Consider the following 24750-nt stretch of genomic DNA (forward strand, 5'->3'; position numbering starts at 1 on the left):
ACATCAAACTCTCTCTCCTGAAAGATGATCTCGCCAGTGAATTGGCCTCCACTGCCTTCTGTGGCAGAGAATCCCACAGATTCACAACTCTCCGGGTGAAAAATGTTCTGCCCATCTCCAGTGAAACACTTTAAGATGAACTACAGCTCGGAAGAAAGACACAAAATGCTGGAGTAACTCAGCGGGACAGGCAGCATCTCTGGAGAGAAGGAATGGCTGACATTTCGGGTCGAGACCCTTCCTCAGACTAGGACCCAGTTTTGAAATGTAGCCTCTTCCAGTGCTCTTGAGTCACAAGAAGGGTTCCGACAAGGGACGTCACCCATTCCTTCTCTCCAGAGATGCTGCCTGTCCCGCTGAGTTACTCCAGCACTATGTGTCTACCTGTGGTTTAAACCTGCGTCTTAGGGCTAACGGAATCAAGGGATTTGGGGAGAAAGCAGGAACGGGGCGCTGATTTTGGATGACCGGCCATGATCATATCGAAGGGCCGAGTGGCCTATTCCTGCACCTATTTTCCACGTTTCAATATTGATTGATTACTTTATTGTCGCGTGTACTTTGTGCAGTGAAATTCTTTGTTTTGAATGCCATGCACAAGTTTGCAACGGGTGCCAACTAAGTAACAAATGTTTTCAATATAGTCCTGATGGTCGGGTGAAAAGCTTTTTCGTTGCGTGCCAACCAGTCAGCGGAAAGACAATAAATGATCGCAATCGAACCGTCCGCAGTGTACAGATACACAATAAAGGGAATAACGTGAATAACGTTTAATGCAAGACAAAGCCAGTAAAGTCCGGTGCATGGTTACTATCTAGTCGTCCACAGGGTACATACAACGATCAGCCAAAACATTATGACCGCTGACAGGCGAAGTGAATAACATTGATTATCTTGTTACAATGGCACCTTTGTCAAGGGGTGGGTTAGTGAACGGTTAGTTCTTGAAGTTGACGCGTTGGATGCAGGAGATATGGGCAGGAGTAAAGACCCGAGCGACTTTGACAAGGGGCAAATTGTTCTGGCCAGACGACTGGGTCAGAGCATCTCTGAGACGGCAAGGCTTGTGGGGTGCTCCCGGTCAGCAGTGGTGAGTACCGACCGACAGTGGTCCGAGGAGGGACAATCCACAAACCGGCGACAGACAGGGTGTTGGGCGCCCAAGGCTCATCGATGCGCGAGGGCAACGAAGGCTATCCCGTCTGGTCCGAACCGACAGAAGGTCGACTGTGGCACAAGTCACAGGAAATTTTAATGGTGGTCACGGGAGGAATGTGTCACAATACACAGCGCATCTCACCCTGCTGCGTATGGGGCTGCACACGGAGGACCAACAGCATGTTAGGCAGGTGGTCATAATGTTTTGGCTCATCAGGGTCATAATGTTTGGCCGATCGGTGTATATAGGATAAAAGGAATAATGTTTAGTGAAAGATGAAGTCCAGGTAGGTCTGATGCATGGGAAAGAAAACTGCAGATGCTGGTTTAAATCGAAGGTAGACACAAAATGCTGGAGTAACTCAGCGGGTCAGGCAGCATCTGTGGAGAGAAGGAATGTGTCTCGACCCGAAACGTCACCCATTCCTTCTCTCCAGAGATGCTGCCTGTCCCGCTGAGTTACTCCAGCATTTTGTGATACAGGATTAAGGGAATAACGTTTTGTGTAAGGTAATCAGCATGTAATTGGGATGGCGGGACTGACATATGAGGAAAGATTGAAAAGACTAGGCTTGTATTCACTGGAGTTTAGAAGGATGAGAGGGGATCTTTATAGGGACGTATAAAATTATAAAAGGACTGGACAAGCTAGATGCAGGAAAAATGTTCCCAATGTTGGGGGAGTCCAGAACCAGGGGCCACACAGTCTAAGAATAAAGGGGAGGCCATTTAAAACTGAGGCGAGAAGGAACTTTTTCACCCAGAGAGTTGTGAATTTGTGGAATTCTCTGCCGCAGAGGGCAGTGGTGGCCAAATCACTGGATGGATTTAAGAGAGAGTTAGATAGAGCTCTAGGGGCTGGTGGAATCAAGGGATATGGGGAGAAGGCAGGCACGGGTTGCTGATTGTGGACGATCAGCCGTGATCACAATGAATGGCGGTGCTGGCTCGAAGGGCCGAATGGCCTACTCCTGCATCTATTGTTTATGATCACAATGAATGGCGGTGCTGGCTCGAAGGGCCGAATGGCCTACTCCTGCATCTATTGTCTATGATCACAATGAATGGCGGTGCTGGCTCGAAGGGCTGAATGGCCTCCTCGTGCTCCTATTTTCTTTGTTTCTATGTAATCGGAGTTGTGTGATGTGGTTTCATCCCCTCTCGCTAGCTGGCCAAGTTTGCCTCGATTCTCTTGGACACAACGTCACAGCCAGATTTCTGGTGGCTTCAAGGGAACAGCTCATTCTGCTAGAACCCGTAAGATGGCTTCACTCTCGCTTCCACCTCTCGGGACGTTTAACCCTCTCCCACTCCACGGCACGAATGCCCATTGTCCCCGCTGTCTCCCCCTACTTCAAGCCGACTTCCTCGCTCCCAAACACGGGACAGAGGATGACATCACCACCCCTCGCCACCACCACGTGACCGCGCCCAGCCAGCGGCCACGTGCTCTTGCTCCACCAAGGCCCATTCCTTATATATATGCACACACTTGGCCGATGAACCTATTCATTCATTCCAAAGTTATGCACTTATGAACTGTCTAAAGTCGTGTCATTAATAGTTGCATCCAAAGGTAGTCCAAGTTTAAAGTTGGGGGTTAGTGTCACGTGGTGTTCAAGAGCCTGATGGTTGTTGTGAAGAAGGTGTCCTTGGGTTCTCAGGGTTCTGTACCGCTGTCCTGATGGCAGGAGAGGCTGGCCAGGGTGGTGTGGGTCTCTGATGGTAATTGCTTTCGTTACCAGGCAGTGTCAGCCCCAGTACAGCAATGGTTGGGAGGTCGGTACCCGTGAGCACCTGTACGCAGTAGAGTAGGTTTGATCTCATCAACATCATTTGGCGGTACGGTGGTGCAGCGGTAGAGTTGCTGCCTCACAGCGCCAGAGTCCCGGGTTCCATCCTGACCACGGGTGCCGTCTGTACGGAGTTTGTACGTTCTCCCCGTGACCTGTGTGGGTTTTCAGTTTCAGTTCCGAGATCTTCAGTTTCCTCCCACAATCCAAAGACGTACAGGTTTTGTAGCTTAATTGGCTTGGTATAAGTGTAACATTGTCCCTACTGGGTGCAGGATAGTGTTAGTGTGCGGGGATCGCTGGTCGGCGCGGACCCGGTGGGCCGAAGGGCCTGTTTCCGCGCTGTATCTCTAAGCTAAACTAAGCTAAAATGTCCTGTACAACAGTAGCAACGTATCCCTACTTCTACACTCCCGCTCCTTTGCAGTTAAACCCACAAAATCTTTAATTGTACCTGTTATTGAAATCTCTCCTCTCTGCTCAACGCCAATTGGTGTTACCTTTTAGAATTGTCCCCAGTGCTCACTATCCCTGGTAGAGACTGTTCTCCACAGAATAACCCTCTTGAGATGGTGATAACTGGGTAAATGCATGCTATGTTTTTGATAGAAATATACAGTGTGGAAACAGGCCCTTCAGCCCACCGAGGTCATGCCAACCAGCGATCCCCGCACATCCTATGTGAGGTTATCCACTTTGGCGGCAAGAACAGGAAAGCAGAGTATTACCTGAATGGTGGCCAATTAGGAAAAGGGGAGATGCTGGGTGTCATGGTGCACCAGTCATTGAAAGCAAGCGTGCAGGTGCAGCAGGCAGTGAAGAAAGCGAATGGTATGTTGGCATTCATAGCAAGAGGATTTGAGTATAGGAGCAGGGAGGTTCTGCTGCAGTTGTACAGGGCCTTGGTGAGACCGCACCTGGAGTATTGTGTACAGTTTTGGTCTCCTAACCTGAGGAAAGACATTCTAGCCTTAGAGGGAGTACAGAGAAGGTTCACCAGATTGATCCCTGGGATGGCAGGACTTTCATATGAAGAAAGACTGGATAGACTCGGCTTATACTCGCTGGAATTTAGAAGACTGAGGGGGGATCTTATAGAAACATATAAAATTCTTAAGGGGTTGGAGAGGCTAGATGCGGGAAGATTGTTCCCGATGTTGGGGAAGTCCAGAACAAAGGGTCACAGCTTAAGGATAAGGGGGAAGTCTTTTAGGACCGAGATGAGAAAACATTTCTTCACACAGAGAGTGGTGAGTCTGTGGAATTCTCTGCCACAGAAGGTAGTTGAGGCCAGTTCATTGGCTATATTTAAGAGGGAGTTAGATGTGGCCCTTGTGGTTAAAGGGATCAGGGGGTATGGAGAGAAGGCAGGTACAGGTTACTGAGCTGGATGATCAGCCATGATCATATTGAATGGCGGTGCAGGCTCGAAGGGCCGAATGGCCTACTCCTGCACCTATTTTCTATGTTTCTATCCTATACTAGATAGAGACAATTTACAATTATACCAAAGCCAGTTAACTTACAAACCTGAACGTCTTTGGAGTGTGGGAGGAAACCGAAGCACCCGGAGAAAACCCACGCAGGTCACGGGGAGAACGTGCTAACTCGGTACAGACAGCGCCCGTAGTCAGGATCGAACCAGGTCTCTGGCGATGAACCATCGATCACCTGTTCGCACTAGTTCTGTGTGATCCCACTTTCACATCCACTCCATACGCGCTATGGGGCAATTTACAGAGGGGCCGATTAACCTACAAACCCGCACTTCTTTGGGATGCGGGAGGAAACCGGAGCACCCGGAGGAAACCCACGCAGGTCACGGGGAGAGCGTGCGAACGCCACACAGTTAGCATCCTTGGTCTGGATTGTCGCTGGCGTTTAGCTGAGTTCAGTTTAGTTTATTGTCACGTGTGCCGAGGTACAGTGAGAAGCTTTTGTTGCGTGCTAACCAGCCAGCGGAAAGACAATGCACGATTACAATCGAGCCGTCCACAGTGAACAGATACATGATCAGGGAATAACGTTTAGTGCAAGGTAAAGCCAGCAAAGTCCGATCAAGGATAGTCCGAGGGTCACCAAAGAGGTAGATGGCATATAGATGGGTGCTGAGAGGCAGCAACACTACCCACTGTGGCACCGTGCCAACCAAGTGCCTTCTGCACGTGTTCGATAGCTCAGAGCAGTGGCATCAACATGCCCTGAATATCTCATCACGGATTTTGGAAGATCAAATATATAAAGCATAAAACCCACAGAGCTTGGAGCAATGGTGAAGTGTGAGAGGGTTAATCGCAAGTGTTTTATCGGTTGGATTGCTTTTGCTGCTTTGCATGATTAGTTTAGTTTAGTTTTAGAGATACAGCGCGGAAACAGGCCCTTCGGCCCACCGGGTCCGTGCCGCCCAGCGATCCCCGCACACTAACACTATCCTACACCCACTAGGGACATTATTTACGTTTACCAAACCAATTAACCTACAAACCTGCACGTCTTTGGGGTGTGGGAGGAAACCGAAGATCTCGGAGGAAACCCGCGCAGGTCACGGGGAGAACGTACAAACTCCGTACAGACGGCGCCCGTGGTCAGGATCGAACCCGGGTCTCCGGCGCTGCATTCGCCGTAAGGCAGCAACTCTACCGCTGCGCCACCGTGCCGCCCAATAGATTGTAGATCGTTCCACTGGTGACCAGATCTGGTAGATGTAATGTGCAGGCAAGGAACTGCAGATGCCGGTTTAAACCGAAGATAGAAACAAAGTGCTGGAGTAACTCAGCGGGCCGGGCAGCATCTCTGGAGAGAAGGAATGGGTGACGTTTCGGGTCGAGACCTTTCTTCAGACTGACCCGAAACGTCACCCATTCCTTCTCTCCAGGGATGCTACCTGTCCCGCTGAGTTACTCCAGCTTTTCGTGTCTGTCTCTGGTAGATGTAATATTCTCTTACTCTTGAATTACAACACAAGGTGCTGGTGGAACTCAGCGGGTCAGGCAGCATCTGCGGAGTGAATGAACAAGGCGACGTTTCGGGTCAAGTCCCTTCTTCGTACCCGACCCGAAACTTTACCTGTGATTCCTTCGTGCCTGACCCCCCCCCTCACTCCTCCAGTGCCTTAGTGTTTAGCTCAAGATCCCATCATCTGCAGTCTCTCATGTGTTCGCCTCTTCTCTGTGTGTTGTTCATCTTAAAGGTAAAAGTGTTTTACTGAAGATAGACACAGAAAATCGTCACGGTGGCGCAGCGGTAGAGTTGCTGCCTCGCAGCGCCAGGGACCCGGGTTCGATCCCGACTACGGGCGCTGTCTGTACGGAGTTTGCGCGTTCTCCCCCTGACCTGCGTGGGTTTTCTCCGGGTGCTCCGGTTTCCTCCCACACTCCAAAGACGTGCAGGTTTGTAGGTTAATTGGCCTCGGTAAAAATTGTAAATTGTCCCTAGTGTGTGTAGGATAGTGTTAGTGTGCGGGGATCGCTGGTCGGCGCGGACTGGGTGGGCTGTTGGGCCTGTTTCCGCGCTGAATCTCGAAACTAAACTAAAATGCCAGTGGACCTCAGCAGGTCAGGCAGCACCTCTGAAGTAAAGGAATCCGAGACGTTTCGGGGTCGGAACAGCTCTTCGGACCATTGTCTGATGAACAAATGACAAAAACAGTGAAGAAAGGTTTTGACCCAAAACGCCACATATTCCTTTTTCTCCAGAGATGCTGCCTGACCCGCTGAGTTACTCCAGTGTTTTGAGGCTCTCTTTGATATAAAATCAGCCTCTGCAGTTCCTTCCTAGGCCAAGTGTTTTACTGAGTTTGGTTCGAGCGTTTGAAGTGTGGCATCTCTGCACGCAAGGAACTGCAGACGCAAGAATCTTGAGCAAAAAGACACAACGTGCTGGAGGAACTCGGCAGGAGAGGCAGCGTTTGCGGAGGGAATGGACCGAGGAGCCGAGACGTTGTCTGTCCATTTTCCTGTATAGATGCTGACTGACCCGCAGAGATACAAACATAGAAACACAGAAAATAGGTGCAGGAGCAGGCCATTCGGCCCTTCGAGCCAGCGCCGCCATTCAAAATGATCATGGCTGATCATCCAAAATCAGTACCCCGTTCCTGCTTTTTCCCTTGATTCCGTTAGCCCAAAGAGCTAATTCCAACTCTCTCTTTAAAACATCCAGTGAATTGGCCTCCATTGCCTTCTGTGGCAGAAAACTCCACAGATTCACAACTCTCTGGGTGAAAAAGTTTTTCCTCATCTCAGTCCTAAATGGCCTACCCCTTATTCTTAAACTGTGACCTCTGGTTCTGGACTCCCCCCAACATGGGGAACATTTTTCCTGCATCTAGCCTGTCCAGTCTCTTCAGAATTTTATATGTTTCTATAAGATCCCCTCTCATCCTTCTAAATTCCAGTGAGTACAAGCCCAGTCGACCCATTCTTTCATCAATCAGTTCCTCCAGCGCTTTGTATTTTACTCAAGATTCCAGCATCTGCAGTTCCTTGTGCCTTCCCCAGCCCTTTGAGTTTTCTACATGTATATCTTTAGTTAATCGTGAGCCCTGCTGAGAATGGCCGGCAATGCTGTTGTCACTGGTAGAATCCTGCATCGCAACCCCAGCGGTCTTGGTTCGATCCTGACCTCCGGTCACAGCTGCGTGGAGTTTGCACGTTCTTCCTGTGTGCGCGTGGGTTTCCTCCGGGAGCTCCGATTATTTTCATCCCAAATCTGAAAGACGTGCGGGTTTGTAGGTCGCGTAGGAAAATAACCGCAGATGCTGGCAGACACAGAATCGTAGACACAAAATGCCGGAGGAACTCAGCGGGTCAGGCAACGTCTCGGGAGAGAAGGAATGGGTCGAGCGGTATGAACGTTGATTTCTCCAACTTCAGATAGTTCCTCTTTCCCCATACCTCTTCCCAGCTCTCCCACTAGTCTCCCTGCCTCCCACTACATCCTATCTTTGTCCCGCCTCCCTCTCCCCTGACATCAGTCTGAAGAAGGGTCTCGACCCGAAACGTCACCCATCCCTTCTCTCCTGAGATGCTGCCTGTCCCGCTGAGTTACTCCAGCATTTTGCGTCTACCTTCGGGTTTGTAGGTTAATTGGTCCTCTGTAAATGGACCCTGGTGTGCAGGGAGTGGATGAGAAAGTGGGATAACGTAGAACTAGTGTGATTGCTGGCCGGCACGGCCTCAGTGGGCAGAAGGGCATGTTTCCATGCTGTATCTCGAAAGTAAAGCAAACTAATTTCAAGGCTGTAATCTCTTTTGAATTTCGTATGAAATAGCAGCAGATGATGCTATTGCACTGGGTAGTAACTTGTTCCCCAGCAGGGTGTTCCTACTGTGTAGGAAGGAACTGCAGATGCTGGTTTACCCTGAAGATAGAAACAAAATGCCTCAGCGGGTGAGGCAGCATCTCTGGAGAAAAGGGATAGGTGACGCTTCTGGTCGAGACCCTTCTTCAGACCGAGAGTCGGGGAGGGGGGAAACTAGAGGTGGGGGGAAGGTACGGAACAAAGCACGGCCTGCACCGGTGACTCGGGGAAGGCGGAGCCCACAATGGTCCATTGTTGGGCTGGGGACGAGGTGATAACGAAAGGGGTACAAACGGTGAAATTAGCAAGAAGACTAGGGTGGGGGAGGGACCGAGAGAGAGGGGAATGCAAGGGCTACTTGAAGTTAGAGAAGTCAATGTTCATACCGCTGGGGTGTGAGCTGCCCAAGTGAAATATGAGGTGCTGTTCCTCCAATTTGCGCTGGGCCTCACTCTGACAACGGAGGAGGCCCAGGACGGAGAGGTCGGTGTGGGAGTGGGAGGAGGAGTTAAAGTGTCTGGCAACTGGGAGGTGGGGTGGGCCAAGGTGGACTGAGCCAAGGCGTTCGTTCACCAAGACACCTACTGTTGGTTCAGCTGGAGGAAACGAAGGACCCTTGTTCTGTCCGGCTGAATCACTCTGGCATTTTGTGTCTATCTTCGGTTTAATAATAATAATAATAATAATAATGCATTACATTTATATAGCGCTTTTCATACACTTAAAGACGCTTTACAGAGATTTAGAGAACATAGGGAAATGAATAAATAGATAAATAAATAAATAAGTAAACGAACAGAGAAAGGAGACAGAAGGTGAGGTGACCTTCAGTGGTTGAAGGCAGTGCTGAACAGGTGAGACTTCAGCGATGTTTTGAATGTGGTGAGTGTGGAGGAGTCTCTGACGGTTTGGGGTAGTGAGTTCCATAGGGTGGGAGCAGCGATGGAGAAAGCCCTGTCCCCCCAGGATCTGAGTTTGGTCCGGATGTGGGGGGATAGGAGATTGGCAGCGGCAGAGCGGAGGGTGCAGGTGGGAGTGTGCCTGTGGAGGAGGTCGGTCAGGTAGGATGGGGCCAGGTTATGGAGGGCTTTATAGGTTATGAGGAGGATTTTGTACTGGATTCTCTGGGGGATGGGGAGCCAGTGGAGTTTGTAAAGGACGGGGGTGATATGGTTTAAACCAGCATCTGCACTTCCTACCGACTCAAGAACAATGGTATGTTTCGTAAGTATCTAAGTATATACTCATTGACTCTGTCAACATTTACCGTTCATCTCCAATCACCCCTTGATTTACGCACAGAAAAAAAACTGCAGATGCTGGTTTAAATCGAAGGTAGACACACAAAATGCTGGAGTAACTCAGCGGGTCAGGCAGCATCTCTGGAGAGAAGGAATGGGTGACGTTTCGGGTCAACCCGAAACGTCACCCATTCCTTCTCTCCAGAGATGCTGCCTGACCCGCTGAGTTACTCCAGCATTTTGTGTGTCTACCCCTTGATTTAAATGCCTTTGGGGTTTTCTCATGAGGCAGATGAAAGTCAAGGCACACTTGGGTGTGGAAAGACACACTATCCTGTGGCAGAGTTCCCTCGAACTTTTATCGTCCGGAAACAAAATTGAGCGTTCAATATCTTCTTTTATTTTTAGATCTTTGGTGGGACAGAAAACCAGCTTGAGCTTTTTCCAAGGTAAGGTATTTTTTTTACTCAGACAACTTGACAAGATGTGCAGGAATATAATGTTTGATGAAGTCAGCTAGGTTTAGTTCAGTTTAGTTTATTGTCTCGTGTACCGAGCTCTTGTTGTGTGCTAACCGGTCACCGGGGGAGTTCAACGAGATCTGGGTGTCCTAGTGCATCAGTCAATGAAAGGAAGCATGCAGGTACAGCAGGCAGTGAAGAAAGCCAATGGAATGTTGGCCTTCGTAACAAGAGGAGTTGAGTATAGGAGCAAAGAGGTCCTTCTACAGTTGTACCGGGCCCTGGTGAGACCGCACCTGGAGTACTGTGTGCAGTTTTGGTCTCCAAATTTGAGGAAGGATATTCTTACTATGGAGGGCGTGCAGCGTAGGTTCACTAGGTTAATTCCCGGAATGGCGGGACTGTCGTATGTTGAAAGGCTGGAGCGATTGGGCTTGTATACACTGGAATTTAGAAGGATGAGGGGGGATCTTATTGAAACATATAAGATAATTAGGGGATTGGACACATTAGAGGCAGATAACATGTTCCCAATGTTGGGGGAGTCCAGAACAAGGGGCCACAGTTTAAGAATAAGGGGTAGGCCATTTAGAACGGAGATGAGGAAGAACTTTTTCAGTCAGATGGTGGTGAAGGTGTGGAATTCTCTGCCTCAGAAGGCAGTGGAGGCCAGTTCGTTGGATGCTTTCAAGAGAGAGCTGGATAGAGCTCTTAAGGATAGCGGAGTGAGGGGGTATGGGGAGAAGGCAGGAACGGGGTACTGATTGAGAGTGATCAGCCATGATCGCATTGAATGGCGGTGCTGGCTCGAAGGGCTGAATGGCCTACTCCTGCACCTATTGTCTATTGTCTATTGTCTATAAGACAATGCATGATTACAATCGAGCCGTCCACAGTGTACAGACACACGGTAAAGGGAATAACATGAATAAGGTTTAGTGCCAGAGAAAGTCCAGTAAAGTCTGATCAAAGATAGTCCAAGGGTCTCCAATGAGGTAGATAGTAGCTCAGGGCTGGTCTCTAGTAGTTGGTCGGATGGTTCAGTTGCCTGATAACAGCTGGATTAGTTTGTGTGATCGTCCGGGCTGCGTCCACAATTACATAGAAACATAGAAAATAGGTGCAGGAGTAGGCCATTCGGCCCTTCGAGCCTGCACCGCCATTCAATATGATCATGGCTGATCATCCAACTCAGTATCCCGTACCTGCCTTCTCTCCATACCCCCTGATCCCTTTAGCCACAAGGGCCACATCTAGCTCCCTCTTAAATATCGGCAATGAACTGGCCTCAACTACCTTCTGTGGCAGAGAATTCCACAGATTCACCACTCTCTGTGTGAAAAAAAACAAAACTTTCTCATCTCGGTCCTAAAAGACTTCCCCCTTATCCTTAAACTGTGACCCCTTGTTCTGGACTTCCCCAACATCGGGAACAATCTTCCTGCATCGAGCCTGTCCAACCCCTTAAGAATTTTATAAGAGAGCATGGATGGGGATTGGCTGTTTCTACGGTCGAGGAAGAAACGGAGGGCTTCAAGACCATCCTTGTGGGGGATGGAAGTGTCAAGTGACTGGACATCCATTGTGAATGGAATAAATCCCTTAAGAATTTTGTAAGTTTCTATAAGATCCCCCCTCAATCTTCTAAATTCCAGTGAGTATAAGCCGAGTCTATCCAGTCTTTCTTCATATGAAAGTCCTGCCATCCCAGGGATCAATCTGGTGAACCTTCTCTGTACTCCCTCTATGGCAAGAATGTCTTTCCTCAGGTTACTGTACGCAATACTCCACAATTAGCTGCAATCTCTCGCGGCTCTTGGATGGAGCTGTTCCCAGACCGTGCTTTCTGCGGCGCATCTGTAGAAGTTGGTGAGAGTTGTTGTGGTCATGCCGAACTTCCTTCTAAGGAAACAGACACGTTGGAGGGCTTTCCTGGCCATTGCTTCAATAGGGGTGAGTCCAGGACAAGTTGAAACTTACCGAATAGAGAAATGGACGTCGAGAGGATGTTTCCCCTAGTGGGAGAGTCTCGGACCAGAGGGCACAGCCTCAGAATTAAAGGACGTTCCTTTAGGAAGGAGAAGGGGAGGAATTTCTTTAGTCAGAGGGCGGTGAATCTGTGGAATTCTTTGCCACAGACGGCTGTGGAGGCCAAGTCAGTGGATGTATTTAAGGCGGAGATAGATAGATTCTTGATCAGTGCGGGTGTCAGGGGTTACGGGGAGAAGGCAGGAGAATGGGGTTGGGAGGGAGAGATAGGTCAGCCACGATTGAATGGCGGAGTAGACTCGATGGGCCGAATGGCCTAATTCTGCTCCTATCACGTATGACCTTGTGGGACCTTCGGCTGTTTACGGTGCTGGAACCAAAGTCCAAATGAGGGGCCGAGGAAAGAGCAGACAACGCCTTTCAGCAGAGCAAGGAGGCAAAGAGGGTTGAACTAAGTCCGACACACCATCACCAGCACATTGGCGTAGCGGTAGAGTTGCTGCCTCACAGCGCCAGAGACCCGGTTCGATCCTGACTACGGGTGAATGGGTTTAGGAGGGCGGAGTAGACAATGGACAATAGACGCAGGAGGAGGCCATTCGGCCCTTCGAGCCAGCACCGCCATTCAATGTGATCATGGCTGATCATTCACAGTCAGTGCCCCGTTCCTGCCTTCTCTCCATACCCCCTGTCTCTGCTATCGTTAAGAGCTCCATCTAACTCTCTCTTGAGAGCATCCAGAGAATTGCCCTCCACTGCCTTCTGAGGCAGAGAATTCCACAGATTCACAACTCTCTGAGACATGATGGGCCGAATGGCTTAATTCTGCTCCCATCATTTATGAAGGTTTAGTTTAGGGATACAGGGCAGAAACAGGCCCTTCGGCCCACCGGATCCGCACATTAACACTATCCCACACACACTAGGGACAATTGTTACATTTACCAAGCCACTTAACCTACAAACCTGCGGGAGGAAACCGAAGATCTCGGAGAAAACCCACGGGGAGAACGTTCAAACTCCGTACAGACAGCGCCCGTAGTCGGGATGGAACCCGGGTCTCTGGCGCTGTGAGGCGGCAACTCTAACGTGACAGTGATATGGACTCCTCGGACGGGGAGGGAGAGAGAGGGAGAGAGGGAGGGAGAGATGGAGGGAGGAAGAGAGGGAGAGAGGGAGGGAGAGATGGAGGGAGGAAGAGAGGGAGAGAGGGAGGGAGGGAGGAAGGGAGAGAGGGAGGGAGGGAGGAAGGGAGAGAGGGAGGGAGGGAGGGAGAGATGGAGGGAGGAAGAGAGGGAGAGAGGGAGGGAGGGAGGGAGGAAGGGAGAGAGGGAGGGAGGGAGGGAGGGACGGACGGGAGTGGTCATTAATTCTCTGTTGTTCTGTTTTATGTCGTTTAGGGGAACCAATCCTTTTGCCACTGTGAAACTGAGGCCAACCGTTACCAACGATCGCTCGACCCCGCATATCCGTCAGAGCGGGGGCTGCCGATAGGACCGGGCGCTAATCCTGCTGCACCCCACGCCCATGGGGAGAGGGGGAGAGAGCGCGACCCATATCACACACGGTGCTGGAGGAACTCAGCGGGTCAGGCAGCGTCTGTGGAGGGAAAGGATGGGCGTCCCGACCCGAAACGCCGTCTGTCCACCCCCCCCCCCCCCCCGCAGATGCTGCCGAGTTCCTCCAGCACTTTGCGTTTTTTGTTTGAGATTCCGTCGTCTTCGGTTCCTGTTGTCTCCGTGATCGGTATCGTATTTCCTTTTACCGATTTCTGGGAGTAATGTTGTATTTGGATCTCAAAGATCCAATCACGGTGGCGCAGCGGTAGAGTTGCTGCCTCACGGCGCCAGAGACCCACCCGGGTTCCATCCTGACTGTCGGTGTGGAGTTTGCACGTCCACCCTGGGACAGCGTGGGTTTCCTCCGGGCGCTCCGGTTTCCTCACACATCCCAAAGACGTGCGGGTTTGTGGGTCAATTGTCCTCTCTGTAAATTGACCCCCAATGTGTCAGGAGTGGATGTGAAATTGAGAGGTAACATCGAAACTAGTGTGAACGGGTGATCGTGGACTTGGCGGGCTGAAGGGCCTGTTTCCATGCTGTGTCTTTCAATCAATCAATCAATGAAATAAATCAAATTCTCAGGTTGGCGAGGTTGTGAATTAAGACTTCAGCGAAAAGACTATACATGATTACAATCAAGCTGCCCACAGTGCTCAGATACTGAGTGCAAGATAAAGTCCAATTGAAGATAGCAAACAGGCCCTTCGGCCCACCAAGTCCATACCGACCAGCGGTCCCCGCGCACTATCCCGATCCTACACACAGTAGGGACAATTTAACATTAAATGAAATATACCAAACCAATTCACCTACAAACCCGCACGTTTTTGGAGTGTGGGAGGAAACCGGAGCACCTGGAGAAAACCCACGTGGGTCACGGGGAGAACGTACAAACTCCGTACAGACAAGCTCCCATAGTCGGGATCGAACCCGGGACCTGGGTGTCTGGCGCCGTGAGGTAGCGACTCTACCGCTGCGCCACCGTGCCGCCCACTATCAAATAGTTGCCAGGAGCGTGTAAGATCATGAGAGGAATCGATAAGTGGATGCCCAGAGTCTTTTACCCACGGAAGTGGAAATCAAGAACCAGAGGACATAGGTTCAGGCGAGAGGGGAAAGGTTTACTAGGAACATGGGGAGTTGCTGCCTTACAGCGCCAGAGACCCCGGTTCGATCCTGACCACGGGTGCTGTCTGTAGGGAGTTTGTACGTGCTCCCCGTACAGTCTAAAGTTTCCTCGCGCTAGAGTTGATGGTCAGGATTGAACCGGGATCTCTGGTGCTGTGAGGCAGTGGCTCGACCAGCCACACCACCGGGCTGCACCTCAGAACCCACAGTCATCGATGGAACTGGCTACCAATTATTAATTATGATATTATGTGATTAGGAACTTGCAGTAATACAAAGAATGTCTCATCAAAAATACCATTCCTACCGGGCTTGGATTTACATTTACATCCACCACTTAGAATAAATGTTTGGCTATTGAAACATGTGTTAATGTACAGTGTATTTTGCAATTAAATAACAACATGTATGTATGTATGTTTATTTGTGTAGGAAGGAACTGCAGATGCTGGTTTAAACCGAGGATAGACACAAAGTGCTGGAGTAACTCAGCAGGACAGGCAGCATCTCTGGAGAGAAGGAATGGGTGACGTTTTGGGTCAAGACCCTTCTTCAGACTGAAGGGATGCTGTTTGACCTGCTAAGTTACTCTAGCTTGATCCATATCTTTTGTACGTTTATTTAGTTTAGTTTAGAGATACAGAGTGGAAACAGGCCCTTCGGCCCACCGGGTCCATGCTGACCAGCGATCCCCACACACTTACACTATCCCACACGCACAAGGAATAATTTACAATTTTCACAGAAGCCAATTAACCTACAAACATGGACGTCTTTGGAGTGTGGGAGGAAACCGGAGCACCCGGAGAAAACCCACGCAGGTCACGGGGAGAACGTGTAAACTCCGTACAGACAGCACCCGTAGTCCGAATTGAACCCGGGTCTCTGGCGCTGTGATCCCTAGTCCATGCCAACCAGCAATCCCTGTTCCTCTCACGGTTCACAGACCTGCCAGCCGCCTGCCACTGCTGGAAGTGTGTGAGGCTGCAGCCCCCTGTTCCAATACCTCTTTAGTTTAGCTTAGAGATACCACGCGTTCACAGGCCCTTCGGCCCACCGTGTCCGCGCCGACCAGCGATCCCCGCGCACTAACACTGCCCTGCACATGCTAGGGCCAATTAACACATTGCACCAAGCCAATTAACCTACAAACCTGCACGTGTTTGGAGTGTGTGGGGGAAGTCTCGGAGAAAACACTCAGGTGGGTCACGGGGAGAATGTGCGAACTCCGTACGGACAGCACCCGTAGTGGGGATGGAACCCGTGTTTCTGGCGCCGCGAGGCAGCATCTCTACCGCCGCGCCGCGCCGCCCCTAACGTGAAGCATTGCCGACCTCTCGGTACAGGCACGCCTACTGGCCTACAGCACCTTCAAGGAGCTCGGCCTCCCCGGCCCTTCACCCTGGCTGTTCCTTGGCTCCATCCCCGACCTCTACCGCAAGGTGAGACACGTGCCTGGGAGGTGAGAGTCTCGTACACCAGAGATGCGCATTGGCCGTGTGACCGGGAGCTTTCACCTGTTGAGCCTCCGTTTAGCTTTACCGCAATGGTACCTGGATTATACACCGATCAGCCAAAACATTACGACCACTGACAGGCGAAGTGAATAGCATTGGTCATCTTGTTACAATGGCACCTGTCAAGGGGTGGGATATATTAGGCATCAAGTGAACAGTCAGTTCTTGAAGTTGACGTGTTGGATGCAGGAGGCATGGGCAGGAGTAAAGACCTGAGCGACTTTGACAAGGGGCCAAATTGTTATGGCCAGACGACTGGGTCAGAGCATCTCTGAGACGGCAAGGCTTGTGGGGTGCTCCCGGTCAGCAGTGGTGAGTACCGACCGACAGTGGTCCGAGGAGGGACAAACCACAAACCGGCGACAGTCAGGGTGTTGGGCGCCCAAGGCTCATCGATGCGCGAGGGCAACAAAGGCAATCCCGTCTGGTCCGAACCGACAGAAGGTCGACTGTGGCACAAGTCACAGAAAAATGTTAATGGTGGTCACGGGAGGAATGTGTCACAATACACAGCGCATCGCACCCTGCTGCGTATGGGGCTGCACACGGAGGACCAACAGCATGTTAGGCAGGTGGTCATAATGTTTTGGCTGATCGGTGTATTCGCTGTGGGGAGAGGTTGGACTAGCCTTGAATAGTTTTCTCTGGGGCGCTGGAGATTGTGGGAAGCCCTGACAGAAGTAGATCAAATGATGAGAGGCGCAGATAGGGGTGGACAACCAGAATCTATTTCCCAGGATGCAGATATCAAATACTAAAAGGTCAGAGCTTTAAGGTGAGAGGGGCAAAGTTGAAAGGAGATGTGCCGTGGAAGTTGTTTTTTATACGGAGGTTTTAGTTTTTTTCGTTTAGTTTAGAGACACAGCGCGGAAACAGGCCCTTCGGCCCACTGAGTCCGTGCCGACCAGCGATCCCCACACTCTAACACACTCGGGACAATGTTACATTTACACCAAGCGAATTACCCTGCAAACCCGCACGTCATATGTTGAAAGACTGGAGCGACTGGACTGGAATAATACACTGGAATTTAGAAGGATGAGAGGGGATCTTATCGATAAAGCGGAAGTGGCGGCGCCTAACGGCAGCGGCTCGCTAGCAGTCTGTTCGTCTTTTTTCCTTTTTTTTTTGTTGTGTGTCGGTGTTGGATGTTTTTTTGTTTTTTTTGGTTGTGTATGTGTGGGGGGTGGTGGTGTGTGTGGGGGGTGGTGGTGTGGGTGGGGGGACGGGGGAAACCTTTCTCTTTTAGGCCTCTTCCTCACGGCGCGGGGTGCGGCTCGGCCGCGGGGCCTTCCATCGCCCGGTGCGGCTCGGCCGCGGGACCTAACATCGCCCGGCGCGGCTCGGCCGCGGGACTTAGCTGCGCACGGCTCGGTCGCGGGGCCTTCCATAGCCCGGTTTGGCCGCGAGACGTCTCAGCGCCCGGTGCGACTCGGCCGCGGGGACTTCCATCCCCTTGCGGGGACTGTGCGGGTCGGTCGGGGACGAGCTGTCTGTCCGTGGGCGTGGGGAAGAGAGTGGAAGTTTTGTTGCCTCCATCACAGTGAGGGGGTGTTTGGAGTCACTGTGATGGACGTTTGTGTTGGGGTCATGTGTCTTGAGTTCTTTTTTGTGTGACTGCCATGTAGTTTCGTTCGGTACCTTGGTACCGAATGACAAATAAAGCTCTGTTGAACTGTTGAACTGTTGTTGAAACATATAAGATTATTAAGGGGTTGGACACGTTAGAGGCAGGAAACATGTTCCCAATGTTGGGGGAGTCCAGAACCAGGGGGCCACAGTTTAAGAATACGGCACGGTGGCGCAGCGGTAGAGTTGCTGCCTTACAGCGAATGCAGCACCTGAGACGCAGGTTCGATCCTGACTACGGGCGCCGTCTGTACGGAGTTTGTACGTTCTCCCCGTGACCCGCGTGGGTTTTCTCCGAGATCTTCGGTTTCCTCCCACCCTCCAAAGACGTGCAGGTATGTCGGTTCATTGGCTTGGTACATGTGTAAAATTGTCCCTAGTGTGTGTAGGATAGTGTTAATGTGCGGGGATCGCTGGCCGGCACGGATTCGGTGGGCCGAAGGGCCTGCTTCCGCGCTATATCCCTAAACTAAACTTGTCTACTTGGTAGAAAGGGTGTACGGTACATTTGACCCACTGATGTAACCAAGAAGTATCGTAAAAATAAACTTAAACAACACAGAGGCCCACGTTTTGTGGGACCAAATTATCCTTTGACATTTATTTGTTTGACAGCATCTTCTGGCACAACACACAAGTATAAAATCTACAAATAAATAAAAGGGGCTAGAGGCGGACATGTCGGCATCTGCGGTGTTCCCCAGCGGGGGGCGCTATTCTTGACCGGGCGATGAGGCCCAGTGAACTGTTGGAGTGATTTAGGCCTTTCAAGTTTGTCTCACGAGATTGGTAAACTCTACAAACGGGGGTAGAACAGAGGCGATTAAACGCAGTCAGTCGGCGCAGTGATGTTTTCAGACGAATGAATGAATGGACGAATACTCTGTTGCCGCACCGTGACAATGTTAGACGCACAGAGTCTCTTGCCCAGAGTAGGCGAATCGAGGACCAGAGGACATAGGTTCAAGGCGAAGGGGAAAAGATTTCGTAGGAATCTGAGGGGGTCACTTTTCCCACACGAAGCGGTGGGGGGGGGGGGGGTGTGGTGTGTGGAACGAGCTGCCGGAGGAGGTAGTTGAGGTAGTTTAAGAAACAGTCAGACAGGCACATGGATAGGACAGGTTTGGAGGGTTATGGACCAAGCGCAGGCAGGTGGGACTAGTGTAGCTGGGACATGTTGGCCGGTGTGGGTAAGTTGGGCCGAAGGGCCTGTTTCAACACTGTATCACGCTTTAGCTCTCTGTGACAATTCTTTGCTTGCACACCCAAGGTATGCAAACGGTCACCACATAAAGGGCGCTGACAGATTTGCAAAGTATTCCGCTCCAGGTCCACCTTCGTTCTTCCCCCCCCCCCCACCACGGCGGTCCTCCCATGCCTCCTTCGTTACCGGACACAGACTCGGAAAACCTGCCGGTTTTACCTCGATTAATCCACATTCTGCCTCCTAAACCCAACCTCAGTTTCGCTTAAGAGAGACACAAAATGCTGGAGTAACTCAGCGGGGCGGGCAGCATCTCTGGAGAGAAGGGATGGGTGACGTTTCGGGTCGAGAATCTGCTTACATTTAGAGTTTAGTTTCGAGACACAGCGCGGAAACAGGCCCTTCGGCCCCCCGAGTCCGCACTGCCCAGCGATCACCCCGTATACTAGCACTGTCCTACACACACACACTCACACACACACACACACACACACACACACACACACACACACACACACACACACACACACACACCACACACACACACACACACACACACACACACACACACACACACACACACACACACACACACACACACACACTAGGAACAATTGACAGCTTTTTTTACCGAAGCCAATTAACCTGCAAACCTGTGGAGGAAGGAAGTGCAAGTGCTAGTTTACACCGAAGAAGGACATAACATGCTGGAGTAACTCCGCGGGACAGGCGGCATCTCTGGAGAGAAGGAATGGGTGACGTTTCAGCACGAGACTGAGAAGGGTCTGAAGAAGGGTCTCGACCCGAAACGTCACCCATTCCTTCTCTCCAGAGATGTTGTCTGAGTTACTCCATCATTTTGTGTCTATCTCAGGTTTGTCGGTCAATTGGCTTGGTGACTGTGTAAATTGTCCCTTGTGCGTGTGGGATAGTGTTAGTGTGCGGGGATCGCTGGTCGGTGCGGACTCGGTGGGCCGAAGGGGCCTGTTTCCGGGCTGTATCTCCAAACTAAACTAAACTAAACTGAACTAAAAAGACACTAACCTGATTTTCCGATCTTGCCATCGTGATCCTCATCTCCAGCCTCAAGCATTGCCTTGGTTTCACTATCAGACAAGTCCCTGCCCTCTGCTGCAAAGCCCTTTAATAGAAATCTGTGGAAAGGAGAGCAATAGTTCAGTTCAGGAAGGAACTGCCGATGCTGGTTTACCACCGAAGATCGACCCACAATGCTGGAGTAACGTTGGGCGGTCACGGTGGCGCAGCGGTAGAGCTGCTGCCTTACAGCGAATGCAGCGCCGGAGACCCGGGTTCCATCCCGACCACGGGCGCTGCCTGTACGGAGTTTGTACGTTCTCCCCGTGACCTGCGTGGGTTTTCTCCGAGATCTTCGGCTTCCTCCCACACTCCAAAGACGTGCGGGTTTGTAGGTTAATTGGCATGGCAAATGTAAAAATTGTCCCTAGTGGGCGTAGGATGGCGTTAGTGTGCGGGGATCGCTGGTCGGCGCGGACCCGGCGGGCCGAAGGGCCTGTTTCTGCGCTGCATCTCTAAGCTAAACTAAACTTAACTCAGCGGGACGGGCAGCATCTCTGGGGAGAAGGAATTGGTGACGTTTCATGTCGAGACCCTTCTTCTGCGTGGAAACAGGCCCTTCGGCCCTCCCAGTCCATGCCGACCAGCGATCCCTGCAGATTAGTTCTATTCCGCTCACTAGGGACTGTGTACGGAAGCCAATTAACCCACAAACCCGCACGTCATTGGAGTGTGGGCGGAAACCGGAACACCCGGAGAAAACCCACGCAGGTCACGGGGAGAACGTACAAACTCCGTACAGACAGCACCCGTGGTCAGGATCGAACCCGGGTCTACGGCGCTGTTAAATGGCAATTTAAAAAAAAATTGTCCCTAGCGTGTGTAGGGTAGTGTTCGTGTGTGGGGATCGCTGGTCGGCAAGAACCCGGTGGGCCGAAGGGCCTGTTTCCACGCTGTATCTCTAAACTGAACTAAAATGCTTCAATACTGAACCCCCTGGTCCAGTTGTGTGTCTTGTGATGCTGGGTCTTACTTGAGCTCATCCTCTTCAATGAAGCCGCTCTGATCTTGGTCGAGAATATGGAAGACTTGTTCCATCTCTTTTTCAGTCTTCTTCTTTAAGCCTACCATCGCGAAGAACTTCTTATGGTTGAAGCTGCCGGGATCTGGACAGTGAGTGAAAGAGGTGGCGTCGTGAGGCCAATAACTACACTTGCAAACTTTGCGTTGAACAATAGACAATAGACAATAGACAATAGGTGCAGGAGGAGGCCATTCAGCCCTTCGAGCCAGCACCGCCATTCAATGCGATCATGGCTGATCACTCTCAATCAGTACCCCGTTCCTGCCTTCTCCCCATACCCCCTCACTCCGCTATCCTTAAGAGCTCTATCCAGCTCTCTCTTGAAAGCATCCAACGAACTGGCCTCCACTGCCTTCTGAGGCAGAGAATTCCACACCTTCACCACTCTCTGACTGAAAAAGTTCTTCCTCATCTCCGTTCTAAATGGCCTACCCCTTATTCTTAAACTGTGGCCCCTTGTTCTGGACTCCCCCAACATTGGGAACATGTTTCCTGCCTCTAATGTGTCCAATCCCCTAATTATCTTATATGTTTCAATAAGATCCCCCCTCATCCTTCTAAATTCCAGTGTATACAAGCCCAATCGCTCCAGCAAGATGGAACAAGATGGAACATAGAACACAGGGCACAGAGAACATAGAAAATGGTGGAGTGACTCAGTGGGACGGGCAGCATCTCTGGAGAGAAGGAACGGGTGACGTTTCCGGTCAAGACCCTTCTTCTGATCCGAAACGTCACCCTTTCCTTCTCTCTGCCTGTACCGCTGAGTTACTCCAGCATTTTGTGTCTCTTTTCAGTGTAAATCAGCATCTGCAGTTCCTTCCTCTTCATGCACATAATCCATATCCCTTCTTTCTCTGCATATCCATGTGCCAATGCAAAAGTCATTGAGTGATACAGCATGGAAACAGGCCCTTCGGCCCAACTTGCCCACGCCGACCAACATGCCCCAGCTACACTAGTCCCACCGGCCTGCATTTGGCCCCAAATCCATCCAAACCTGTCCTATCCATGTACCTGTCTAAATGTTTCTTAAACGTTGCAATAGTCCCTGCCTCAACTACCTCCTCTGGCAGCTCGTTCCACACACCCACCACCCTCTGTGTGGAAAAAGTTACACCGTTCCGTTTCCTATTCAATCTTTCGCCCCTCACCTTGAACGTACGTCCCTTGGTTCTCGATACCCATACTCTGGGTAAAAGACTCTGTGCGTCTACCCGATCTGTTCGGTAGATCCAGGGTTCAGAACCAGGTGCCACAGTTTAAGAATACGGGGTAGGCCATTTAGAACGGAGATGAGGAAAAACCTTTTCAGTCAGAGAGTTGTGAATCTGTGGAATTCTCTGCCTCAGAAGGCAGTGGAGGCCAATTCTCTGAATGCTTTCAAGAGAGAGCTGGATAGAGCTCTTAAAGATAGCGGAGTCAGGGGGTATGGGGAGAAGGCAGGAACGGGGTACTGATTGAGAATGATCAGCCATGATCACATTGAATGGCGGTGCTGGCTCGAAGGATCGAATGGCTACTCCTGCACCTATTGTCTATTGTCTATTCCTCTCAAGATCTTGTACAGCTCTAATGAGATCACCCCTCATCCTCCTGCGCTCCACGGATAACCCTGTATCTCCTCCTTCACAGGTATGGCCTGCCGTGAAACATTGTCGTCCTCTCCTTGCCTGTCACTGTTTGTTCACATCCCTTGAATCAATGAATCACGAGCTGAACTCACCCTGGAAAGCATTGAGGGCTTTTTTGATGTCTTCAGCAGCAAGTACATCTGTCATATGCATCTTGGGGGCTGTTGATGGATAGGATTAATACCAGAAATTAATATGGTGCAGGATATCAGATTAATATCAGATTTTAAGCGGATATTAATATATATCCAAAGACGTACAGGTATGTAGGTTAATTGGCTGGGTAAATGTAAAAATTGTCCCTAGTGGGTGTAGGATAATGTTAATGTACGGGGATCACTGGGCGGCACGGACTTGGAGGGCCGAAAAGGCCTGTTTCCGGCTGTATATATATGATATGATGATATGATACATCATCAGTCTGAAGAAGGGTCTCGACCCGAAACGTCACCCATTCCTTCTCTCCTGAGGGGGGGTTGAGGGGGGGTTGAGGGGGATGGAATGGGGGGGGTGGGGAGGGGGAGGGGGTGGGGGGTGGAGGGTGGGGAAGGGGGAGGGAGGGGGGGAGGGAGGGGGGGTTGAGGGGGATGGAATGCGGGGAGTGGGTGGGGGTGAGGGGAGGGGTGGAGGGTGGGGAAGGGGGAGGGAGGGGGAGGGAGGGGGGGGAGGATAAGGGGGGTTGAGGGGGATGGAATGGGGGGAGGGGAAGGGGGAGGGGGTGGGGGGAGGTGGAGGGAGGGGAGGGGTGGAGGGAGGGGGAGGGAGGGGAGGGGTGGGGGGGATGGGGGAGGGGGTGGAGGGAGGGGGAGGATATGGGGGGTTGGGGGGGATGGGAGGGGGAGGAGGGAGGTGGAGGGAGGGGTGGGGGGTGGAGGGAGGGGGAGGGGGAGGGGTAGGGAGGGGGAGGAGGGAGAGGGGAAGGGGAGAGGGAAGGGGAGGAAGGGTGGGGAGGGGGAGGGAGGGGGAGGGGGAGGGGTAGGGAGGGGGGGAGGAGGGAGAGGGGAAGGGGAGAGGGAAGGGGAGGAAGGGGTGGGGAGGGTGAGGGAGGGGAAGGGAGGGGGAAAGGAGGAGTGAGGGAGGGGAGGGGGGATGGGGATGGGGAGGGAGGGGGAGGGAGGAGGAGGGGGAGGGGGAGGAAGGGAGGAGAGGGTGCTGTGCCAATGTGGGAGAGGTTAGGGCCCAATGGGTCCACTTGGTCTAGTATTATATATATATATTGATATAATTAAACACTATATATATATTAAGCAATTTCTATGTGGAAATTAGTGTGAAGTTGGACACAAAAAGCTGGGGTAACTCAGCGGGGCAGGCAGCATGTTGTAGAAAGGAACTGCAGACGCTGGTTTAAACCAAAGATAGTCACAGAATGCTGGAGTAACTCAGCGGGACAGGCAGCATCTCTGGAGAGAAGGAATGGCTGGCGTTTCGGGTCGTTGCGATGTTTAATTGCGCTGCCTTGTTACTCTGGCTTTGTCAGGAGATTACTGGGCCTAATGCCAGCCTCCGAAGCATTTGGTGAATACCACAGCCACGTCCACAACAGCTGCACACGGCGACACAAGTGGACGTGTGGGGGGGGGGGGGTTCTTTATCAAAAAACGTATTCGATTATTTAAAAGCAATATTTACAAATGCAATAAAACACAACGGAACCGACCACCAGAATACACAACAAACAAACATACTATACAACTCTGTTACAATCCCTGTCCAGGGTGCATCCAAAATCCCACGCGGTGCCCAGCGGTCACGGAAACCCCCCCCCGTGGTCAGCGCGCGGTCCCTCTCCAACGCCAACCGGGCGCGGACGGACGTAACCCCGGAAAAGCGGCAGGCGGCCGACTCGGGCAGAGCCCTCTTCCGCCTGGCGCCGTGACTCGCGGAACGAGTGGATGTTGGCAGGGGACGCGCCAAGTTCCCCCACCCCTACACACTGACCTCTCTGTCCAGAGCCTCCTCCATTGCCAGCACGAGGCCGCGCGCAAACTCACGTTGGCCTCCCGTATGTTA

The 24750-nt window shown here is 51.5% G+C and overlaps 2 protein-coding genes across 2 annotated transcripts in view; one reads left to right on the plus strand and one right to left on the minus strand.

Moving 5' to 3' along the window:
• Nucleotides 1–13536, plus strand: part of LOC144611545 (BAR/IMD domain-containing adapter protein 2-like 2) — a 45897-nt gene extending 32361 nt beyond the window's left edge. The window contains exons 14-15 of the mRNA XM_078430692.1: nucleotides 9903–9943; nucleotides 13345–13536. Of these exons, the coding sequence (XP_078286818.1) occupies nucleotides 9903–9943; nucleotides 13345–13438 (135 nt within the window). The 3' untranslated portion in view covers nucleotides 13439–13536. The remainder of the gene's footprint in view (nucleotides 1–9902; nucleotides 9944–13344) is intronic.
• A 5011-nt stretch (nucleotides 13537–18547) lies between these two features.
• Nucleotides 18548–22890, minus strand: LOC144611588 (parvalbumin, muscle-like). The gene is made up of 4 exons (XM_078430785.1): nucleotides 22830–22890; nucleotides 21053–21185; nucleotides 20029–20138; nucleotides 18548–18576 (listed from the first exon to the last, which is right to left on the minus strand). The coding sequence occupies exons 1-4, from the start codon at nucleotides 22888–22890 to the stop codon at nucleotides 18548–18550; spliced, it is 333 nt and encodes a 110-aa protein (XP_078286911.1).
• Nucleotides 22891–24750: the final 1860 nt, after the last annotated feature.

The sequence above is a fragment of the Rhinoraja longicauda genome, chromosome 40 (genome assembly GCF_053455715.1).
Source record: "Rhinoraja longicauda isolate Sanriku21f chromosome 40, sRhiLon1.1, whole genome shotgun sequence".
NCBI classification, from domain to species: domain Eukaryota; kingdom Metazoa; phylum Chordata; class Chondrichthyes; order Rajiformes; family Arhynchobatidae; genus Rhinoraja; species Rhinoraja longicauda.